This window comes from Rattus rattus, chromosome 2, assembly GCF_011064425.1.
Source record: "Rattus rattus isolate New Zealand chromosome 2, Rrattus_CSIRO_v1, whole genome shotgun sequence".
Classification (NCBI taxonomy): Eukaryota; Metazoa; Chordata; class Mammalia; order Rodentia; family Muridae; genus Rattus; species Rattus rattus.
Window position 1 is genome coordinate 192,954,952 of NC_046155.1, and position 10,570 is coordinate 192,965,521.

At 48.1% G+C, this 10,570-nt stretch overlaps 1 protein-coding gene across 1 annotated transcript in view; it reads right to left on the reverse strand.

Moving 5' to 3' along the window:
• The window catches only part of Snx9 (sorting nexin 9), a 78,828-nt gene extending 68,731 nt beyond the window's left edge, over positions 1-10,097 (reverse strand). Inside the window, exon 1 of the mRNA XM_032894751.1 lies at positions 9,784-10,097. Coding sequence (XP_032750642.1) covers positions 9,784-9,795 — 12 coding nt within the window. The 5' untranslated portion in view covers positions 9,796-10,097. The remainder of the gene's footprint in view (positions 1-9,783) is intronic.
• Between the last annotated feature and the right edge of the window lie 473 nt (positions 10,098-10,570).

Sequence of the window (10,570 nt, forward strand, 5' to 3'; positions counted from 1 at the left end):
CACATCCCCCTGCCATCCTCCCCTCACACACTGCCATCCTCTCACACACACAGCCATCCCACACACACACACCGGCCATCTCACGCACACACTGCCATCTCCACACACACCGCCATCCACACACGCACACACCTGCCATCTCCCTCACTGCCACACACACCTGCCATCCCTGCCATCCCCACACACACACACACTGCCATCTCCCCACACACACCGCCATCCCCCCCACACACACCGCCATGCCTCCTCCTCCACACACACCGCCATCCCACACACACACCGCCATCCTCTCCACACTGCCATCCCTCCCCACACACACACACCATCTCACACCGCCACGCACACACCGCCATCTCTCACACACACACCACCATCTCTCCCCACACACACACCTGCCATCTCTCACACACACACACTGCCATCTCTCTCACACACACACTGCCATCTCTCACACACACACTGCCATCTCTCTCACACACACACTGCCATCTCTCTCACACACACACTGCCATCTCTCTCACGCACACACTGCCATCTCTCTCACACACACACTGCCATCTCTCTCACACACACACTGCCATCTCTCTCACACACACACTGCCATCTCTCTCACACACACACTGCCATCTCTCACACACACACTGCCATCTCTCTCACACACACTGCTATCTCTCTCACACACACACTGCCATCTCTCTCACACACACTGCCATCTCTCTCACACACACACTGCCATCTCTCTCATGCACACACTGCCATCTCATGCACACACTGCCATCTCATACAGCAACATTACATGAAAGTACAATTCACTGAGAAAGACTTCATCCGGAAAGGTATTATGACCTCATTAGTATTGGTACCGGTTTGTATTGATTGTCAGCTTGGTAGGATCTAGAATCACTTACCATACAAGCCTCTGAGCATACAGTGAGAAATGATCTTGGCAAAGGTTAGTGTCTGGGCATGTCTATGGGGGGTTATATTGATAATATATTGATAGGTGGGAAGACCTTCCTACTGTGGTTGGCACCATTCCCTAGGCTGGGATCTAGGATTATATAAAAAGGAGAAATAATGATTTAAAAATCTGAAAATCCTTGGGCTGAGAACCCTGGCCCTAGAACACGTTCTAAGCACTGCAAACCAAAAATAGTATATAAAAACATCACTGTAAGATAACTATCCACTTGTAAACGCTCTGTCCTTGTCATTGGGGAATCTGGAATAAGCCAGGGCAGTAGACTATTTGCCCAGCACATGTTCTTCAATGGGTCCTAAACATGGCTTCATATGACAAGTACTGCATAAGATTTGAGCCCAGTCAGGGTGACTAGACACTTGAAATGCACTTTTGGTCCTGCCAGGCAGGCTAAGTCTACTAAAGAGCACTCTAACAGAACACCACACATCTCATCACTAAATGCTGTTCCTCAAGTAGAAGCAGAGAAAGTCTGTTACTCTTGTGAGTCCTGCCTTTTCCTGTCATAGGGTATGACTCAATGTTCAGATATTAAAAACAAGTCAGAAAAATTGAGTCAACTGTATTTATAATGTCTAAATAATTTATAAATACTATATTTATGTCTAAAAATGAGTGGGAAGGGTAGAACATCATGGTTTTAATGACCATGAGAAAAAAAAGAAATGCCAACAGGGAAGTTGGGAAATGCACACAATGTACAATTTTGAAAGCTTGGCAGTATCTCTTGTTTTATCCAAATGCTCACAGAAACATCTCCAAAGATGAGATTTACACAGCTTGTGTGCACGCTCCACTCTCTTCCACGCTCCAGAGTGCTTCCAGGATACTCGGACTTGGCTCTATTCCAAGCAGGAACAACAAAATGCAATAAAAATTTCAAGCAAACGGCAGATGATCACATGGCCTACAAGACATGTTGCTGAGTCAGCACAAAGGAAAAGCTCTGGAAAGCTCCAAAACAGAGTAAACAAAGAAAATCCCGGGAGAGGTACACATGCCACGCAGAATCTCAGCCTGCACCCATGACCTGAGCTGCACTTAGGCCTGAGGGAGTCAGGGAAGTAAGAGAGAAAACTCCAGCGGTGATAATGAGGCTGCAGCAGGACCCCAGAGAGACAGAGACAGAAGGGGACAGCAAGGAGCGGGCTTGCCCAGGTGTGGGGCCAGTGAAGGAGGGAATGCACCCTGAGAGCTGAGGCCCAAGTCCATGCTGTCTGGCATGGCTAGAAAAACAAGCAAAAGGAAGCAAATGAAGGGGGGAAGACTGGGAGGAGGCTTCTCGGGGGACTGGGACTAACACAAGCTCTGCCGGAGAAACACAACTGTAGTGTAAGGATCAGAACTCACTCAGATTCAGTTCCAAGGAAAAAATAAAATAGCAAAACACTCAAGAAAACCAAGACCATGGAGAAAGATGAGCAGAAGAGAAACACTGATTTTGGCTTCTGTTATTCAACCAGACAAATCAGAAACTTGAAAAAATGAGTAAGGAATCAGACATTAAAGAATAACCAAGCAGAACTATTGAACCAAATAGAACTTTTAAAAACTAGAATACGACCCACCCCCAACACCTCATAAGCCCCAAGCTATGCCCACGAATCCACACTGACACCACAATGGACTTCAGAACGCAGAAGACAGGGTCCTAAAACAGGTAGAAGAGATGCAGGGCACTTGAAAACAACTGTAGCCAGGGCTTCTCAGCAGCGACCTTGGAAGCTGAGGAGGAAGCTCACTGTGCTGAGCAAATGTGGTCAGCCTAGAACTCACACCTGCAAAGCCATCTTTGATGGATGGACAGGAAAAATCTACTTCCCAGGTTTTCAATAACAAACCTTCTTTAACAAGAATTCCAACTTACTTTAAGTAAAAGAAAAACTACCCCAAGAAAGGGCTGAAGCTGGGTGTGGTGGCGCACACCTTTAATCCCAGCACTCCCAAGACAGAGGCAAAGAACTTAAATATAAGAAAATACGCTATACAAAGATAGGGTCCAAAGGAATCCCATCTAAATAACCATCAACTCTATACAGTGAAAATATCTCTATTTTATTTAATGCTAAGTAGTAACTGACTGTACTGAGGAAATCATTGCAGTTATGCACCTTTAAGTTATTCTTAAATTCAAAAAAGGAGCGTGATATTGACTGATTTCAGACTTTAGCTTAGAGACCCCGATAGACTAGTATTCTCCACTGGGGAGTTGGGGGAGGGGGCGGGGGTATATAACACAAGTCTCCCCAAAACCTGGGATTAGGAGAGGCAGGTATAGCTCCCAACCCCACCCCACCCCCACTCGAGAGCTGACTGACCCTCAGTTGGCCTGTGAAGTGGTAGCCAGGAGGAGGTAAATTACAGCACGCATAATCAGGAGCATCTCAAGGACAGCTTGGATGGAAAGATACAATTCAATCAATACTTACTAGTGGAAACTAATGATGTCAGGTTAACAGCGGAAGAAGACATTGGGGTTTTTTGTTGTTTTAGTTTTGGTTTGGTTTTGAATTTTTGAGACAGAATTCCCTTGTGTAGCCTTTGTTGTCCTGAACTAGCCCTGTAGACCAGGCGGGCCTTGAACTCAGATCTGCCTGCCTCTGTCTCCCAAGTGCTGCAACTAGAGGCCCGCTCTGCCACCGCCCAGTTAGCCGGAAGTTTACGGGAACAAGGCCCTGCATCGCTAGTAATGGAGGGCTAGCTGATACACATGAAAAGGTATAATCTACCTGAAAAATACTAGTAAGCTTAGAGGAACTGTTTGAGCCCACCCCTTTATTTATTCTTGGGTTTTATAGCTTTAGTTAATCTGTTGTAATTTTTTTTTTTTTTTTTTAGGATTTTGCATATGGCCTGCTGTATTTATAACATTTTCATCCATCCCCCTCCTTTCTACAAGCTGGCCAATCTCACAAACTCAACCTCATCCTCTGTGATCGTCACTGTTACTGATGTGAGCACAGACGTGTGAGCACATACACTCACACATATAGACACACACACTCTCACACACACACAGACTCACTCACACACACAGACACACACATATACACACACAGAAACACACACACAGAGGCACACACACACGCACAGAGGCACACTCACACATAGAGACACACACACAGAGGCACACTCACACATAGAGACACATACACACAGAGACACTCACGCATAGAGACACACACACAGGCACACACACACAGAGACACACACAAAGGCACACACTCACACACAGAGGTACACACACATAGAGACACACACAGAGGCACACTCACACATAGAGAGACACATACACACAGAAACACTCACGCATAGACACACACAGGCACACACACACAGAGAGGCACACACATTCACAGACACACACAGACACACACATAGAGACACACACACACAGACACACACACCACCGCTCAAAAACACACACACACACACACAGACACACATACACAATCACACTGCCACCCCACAACACACAGACACACACACACACAGACACACTCACACACAGAGGCACACAGAGAGAGACATATTCACACACAGAGACACACTCACATACACACAGCACCTCAGTACATTTACAGTTGCTCATATGTACACGTGTTTAGAGCTGACCACTTGAGCCTAGATAACCCATCAAGGGTCTTGTCCCTAGAGAGTCCTGGATTCCCCTCCCTCAGCAGTCACTTTACTGTGGGTGGGGCCAGATGAGATTTCCACCCCCATTGGTATGTTGACTGTGAGGTCACTATGCAGGTTTGTGGGTGGGGCTGGATGAGATTTCCATCCCCATTGGTATGTTGACTGTGAGGTCACTATGCAGGTTTGTGGGTGGGGCCGGATAAGATTTCCACCCCCATTGGTATGTTGACTGTGAGGTCACTATGCAGGTTTGTGGGTGGGGCCGGATGAGATTTCCATCCCCATTGGTATGTTGACTGTGAGGTCACTATGCAGGTTTGTGGGTGGGGCCGGATGAGATTTCCATCCCTATTGGTATGTTGACTGTGAGGTCACTATGCAGGTTTTGTTTAGGCAACCACATTGTTGAGGTGTCATGGGTAAGTCTAGAAGGCGCTAAATCACAGCAGGCTCCTGGGTCCCCTGACTCTTAAAATCTGCCCTTCTCCTCTTCTGCAAAAGCCCACCATTTTAGTATTTCCAGCAACTACAGACAATGAATCAGAAAGGGTGTAGATGCATACAGCATATTTAACAAGGTCAACCTAATGGACAGTCACTGACTATGGACATACAGAGAACTGATTTACCCTCCCTTTCTGCACAGAGAACATACTGATGAAACTGCTCCTAAGTATAAGCTTAGTCTCGACAAAGTTCTACCTACAGTACTGGTTGTCAATCAGATTGCCTAGTCAATGCTATCTAATTAGAAATAATCAAAAAAAGATAACAGGAAAATCTTCAGCATTTGGAAGTCATGCACAACATTGACAACCCACAGGCTAACGAGAACTTTTGGAGTCTCAAAATGTGGTGCTGCTTCCCACTACTTTAACACACTAAGAAATGTAACCATGAGTAGATCAATTATATTTCAAAACATTACTAATACCTAAACGGTATAATTTTTGCATTGTGCACGCGTACTTTACAAGACGGTTAACTTAAAGTTGGAGATGAACTACTCTAGTTCAGTTATAACGTATGAGTCGCTACACAATACAATGTGTACTGTATGGTATTCAGCAGAACATCACCGTGCTCTTCCAAACTGTCGCTGGGGATACAAAGGTAAGCAAACCCACAACTCCAGCCTCCAGGGGCCCACAGCATCCTCAGGGAGGCAGCCACCAGTCATGGAAGCACACATAATTGGCAGTTGGGAAGGATGTCAGGACTCTAAGCAGGGCATGGCATGAGAGGCTTCTGGAAGTGATGCTCTGGGCTGACTTCACAAGCACAGAGAAGGCTCAAAGGACAGCAATCCAAGAAGGAACAGAATGCACACCTACAGGGCCTGCTTCACAGTCTCAGTACAGAGCCCAGACTGGCCTTAAACTTGGATTTCCCTGTTTCTACTTCCCTGGAACTAGGATTACAAGTGGACACCACTAAATCCTGTTGAAAGCTCCCAAGTTTTAAGCAGTTAAAGCCAAGCTATTATTTAATTTCTGATGATCAATATACAGGCAAGACACAGTAAAAGTCATCTTTGCAAACCTGTTATGCTTTCTAACCTCTTCCTCTTTAAAAAACTGGTTCATGTTTCTACTGTTGCAGGACTTTCCTTTCACTACACATACACAGATATTTAAGACAAATAAAATACTGTTACACAGAGGTGATTGGGAAGCACCTGCTACACTGTTTTTATAATTGTAAAAACCAGCTAGGTGTGCACTGTGGTTTTAATTCCAGTACTGAGGAAGCAGACCCATAGATATCTAGGTGTTAACAGTCAGCCTGGTTCACAGAGCAAGTGCCAGGCCAGTGAGGGCTACACGGTGAGACTCTGTCTCAAAACACAAAACCCCACCTTCCAAAAAACTAGAAAACAAGTTTAATTTGTGTTTGTGTGCGCGCACACATTAGCTAGCTGACTCGAGGTTAGATCAGGCTGGAACCAGTGGGGCTTGCTCAGGGTCTTCCCAGGGCTGTAACTAAGGATGCACACTTGGCTTTCTGGATTATGGAACCCCCATGTCTGTGCACTTTACCATCTGAGCCCATCCCTGCAGCCCTTAACTTTAATCCTTAAGAAGCATCGATAGGGGCTTCCGTTATTCAAATGAAGGAGTGTTTGCTTAGAAGAGATCACAAAGTTGCTTTTAAACTGTCCCCAGAATCTAGTCCAGTACAGGGCCTCATTTCCTGCCCGGATTTCTCCTGTTCCACACATCTAATGCACCCAAAAAGATGCATAACATACACATACATACAACGTCATATACTATGTCTGGAACGGGAAGCTGGAAGGGGAGGGATGAGGCACCCCAAGAATTTTATTAGTGCTATAAAATGACCATGTAATAGCAAAAGGATCCTCCAAATCAATTAGCAAGTGTTAATCCTGCTATGGAACTTAGAGCTAATCAACCGCCATGAATTACTTTATGTCCATTTCTACATATACAAACAATTCTCAAGGCCTGATGCCTTTAGATAAACTCGTTTATTCAAATTCACTTCAGGATTACGTCAGAGCGTAATCTTAGGAAGCATCTAACACAGGTCGAGGCTGAAACACTCCTAAGGCCCGTCACCCTGTGTGCTAAATAAGACATGACTGGACTCCAAGCAGCGCAGGAACTTAAGCAGGGCTCAGCATTCTACTGGGGAAAGATTAGAAACAAAACCCAGATGATCCCCTTAAAGCATGTAGTTACTGATTAATTGTCTTCAGCAATGAACAACTGCCCAATTCAAGTTCTAGAAGATTTCCCTCTCTTTTTCCTATTATGACTCTACCAAGAGCTCTTAAAAGTCATGAGAATGCTGGGCTAGCGAGATACCCAGTGGTTAGCAGTACTGCTTGCCCTTCCAGAGGAAGAGAATTAGGTTCCTAGAACCCACATGGCTACTTACAACTGTCAGTTAACTCCAGTTCCAGGGGACCCAATGCCCTCTTCTTGGGACACCAGGGATGCATGTGGCACACAGATAGACACATGGACAAAACACCCATACACATAAAATAAATATTTTTCAAAAAAAAAAAAATCGTGTGACTTCAGAGATAAATGTATATTCAAGAAAGTACCGTAGGAATGATTTAGATGAAACTGTATCTGAGGAGAATTAAAACCATTCTCCCATAAGTGCTAAGGCCACCCCAACCCTACCTCAAAGTCCAGGTGACGCAGTCATGTCCCAACACTTAGTTCTTACAGCAAAAGCCTGGATAGCACTTGGACTTAAGTGTTATGAGTCCACTTGCTAAGTATACCTGACCACCTACAGGGTTAAAGGAAGGGAAGAAATCCAACTCTTCATCTGCCGTCTGTGGATATGGGAAGAGGTGTGTCCCGGGCTAGCATGCAACAATGTCAACTCAAAAACGAGCTTTGCTTTGACACAAGAACCATCTGGACAGAGGAAACGAGAAAACTGCAGAAGAGTTCCCTTGAATGAGGCCTCCCCAGCCAGCCCCTTTCTTCAGAGGGCAGTGGCTTGTCATCTGGTCTGCGGGGACGCCAGCCACCTGGAACTGTGATTACAAAGCAGGGAAGGGCACCAACAGCCAGGAGAACTGGAATTTGCCTTCAGAAGCAGATAACAAGTAGGAAGTGCTTACACAGGTTGTGAGGCTTGTGTGCACTGAGGTCACAGGCAACTCAATTTCAGTTCAAGGATGGCTGTGTTTTTTCACTGGAAACACGAGGCTCCGCCATCAAATAAAACTTTTTACCATGCTTGGATATGTGCATTAGTCGCTAAGTTGAAATAGGCATGAGCGCCTCAGCTCAGTACAAATATTACAAACTGACCTCACAGAATAGAGTCTACGTCACAAACCACTGTCAAGGTTGCATGATAACTCTGTAATTGGATTTTCAACTTCTGAAACGTCTTGGCAACAAATCTCAAAATCAGATTTCTGTAGAAATCTTTTGCTTGAATTAGGTTTTATCTCCAACAAAGTTTGTCACAAAATAAGTATACTGAAAAGGTAGGTAGTTATTTCATATCTAATAAAACCAAGCAACAACTGCTCAGATATACTATCAAGGCAGTTATTTCAACAGCAGCAGTAGGTTCCTGACAAAAGCTTCATTTATGTATAAACAATACACCTAGATAGATTCAGGACACTGCATTTATCTGGGCCCCAACTTCAACAGGCTAAATGAAATCAGGCATTTCCAAATTCCTTAACACTTTTCTAAATTACCTTCTATAAACGCCCATCTTTAAAAAAGTTTTCATCAAGTCAGATGTAGCTTAGCTATTTCGAAAATAATTATGGAAAAGACATGTTGATGTTTGTAAAGGTGACATAATCCAAGCTCCGAGTTACAAGTCAATCTGCTACCCACACATCACAGGTCTATCAGAGGTTAACCGACTGTGCAGGCTTTTCCCGGGGGCTACTTCATTCCCAAGTTACTACTGAAACCTCACAAGAAAAGGGAACTGGAGAAACTAATTTTTTTTTTCGTTTGGTTTTTTGCAGACTCAGATAACAAAAATGGACTGCTAATTTCACAAACAGTAACAAAAAATAAGCAAACCAAGACTTCTGGCCATTTACCAAGCAGGAACCAAAGTTCCACTAAGCAGTTGGGGCCTGGGCCTTTTATATTTTCTTTCTTTCTTTTTTTTCCTGCTGGCAAACACGTAATCTAAAAGCACAGTCATTTCCCTCTTGATACTTTATTCGCTCCGAAAACGTCCCATTCAAACCGAAAAAGCCAGCAAAAACAAAAGGAAAAAATGAGAGCCTAGAAGGCAGTGGGCGCGGAGGGAGCGGGACTCCGGGAGGCTGCAGCGTCCTCCCTACCCGGCACGGCTCGGCTCGGCCCCCTCGCGCGCGGGGCTGCCCTCCGGAGGAGGGAGGCAGGCGCCGTGCGGAGAGGCAGCGTCCGGATGGCCCGCGGCTCCGGGGCTGCGGGAACTCCGCGTTTTGGGGCGCCCGTCTCCGCTTAGGTGCAAACTTTGCGGAGCCGCCGCCGCCCCGGGTGAGCGGACCCCAGCGCTCGGCGTGACCCCGCTCCGGTGCCCGAGGTCGCGGGGTGGGGGTTGGGGGGAACTCGCGAGCGACGCTCCAGGGCTCTTCGGCCTCGCTACGGCGCCGCGGAGCCGAACGGCCGGTTCGGCCTGCGCCGCGCGCCCCTTACCTTGGTGGCCATGGCGGGCGGTTCCCCGGCCCCTGCGGGCCGGCTGGTCTCCCGCGCTGCGGAGCTTCGGCCCTAGGCGGGCGGGCAGGACGGCTCCGGCTGCGGTTCGGCGGCTCCGGCCCGGCGCGGCGGCTCCGCCTCAGCCCTGCTCTCGGCGCTCCGGCCCCTGAGGCTCGGCGACTCCCGCCGCCGCCCGCGCCTGCAGTTCCTGAAAGTCCCCGGCTGCGCGGCCCCCGCCCCCGCCGGCCAAGCCTCCCATGGACCGCGGCGTGCGCGGCGGAAGCGCGCCTGGGGCCTCGGCCGCAGCCCGGCCTCCTCGCCCGCCCTGGCCTCCGCCCTGACCCGGCCGCCAGCGGCACCGAGTGCGGCTCCCTGGCTGGAGCGGCGGCTGCGGGGTCGGACGAGCGCCGGGGTCTCAGGGGCGCCGGGGTCGCGGCCTGGTCTTTGCGGGCGAGCCGTTTGGGGGGCGCGGCGCTGAGGGGGGCTGCGCCTCAAGCCCAGCTCGTTGCGAGCCTGAGGAGCACAGCGATCCCCAGGTGCTGACGGGAGCCACCCGACTGGGATCCCGGGCCCACGGCTGGGCTGCTGAGGGGTCGGGGTGCTTGGGGGTGACTACTGCGAGCAGCGCCACACAGATAAGCCAGCCCGGGCCGAGCAATGGCTTCCTGCTCCCAGGCTGGGAGATCCTGCCTCCTGTATGGAGTTTCCCCGAGGCTGTGATCTGGCCTGGGCTTCTGGGCCTGAACGCTTGGGGACTCCATCTGAGATGACCCACGTCTGCCCTTTG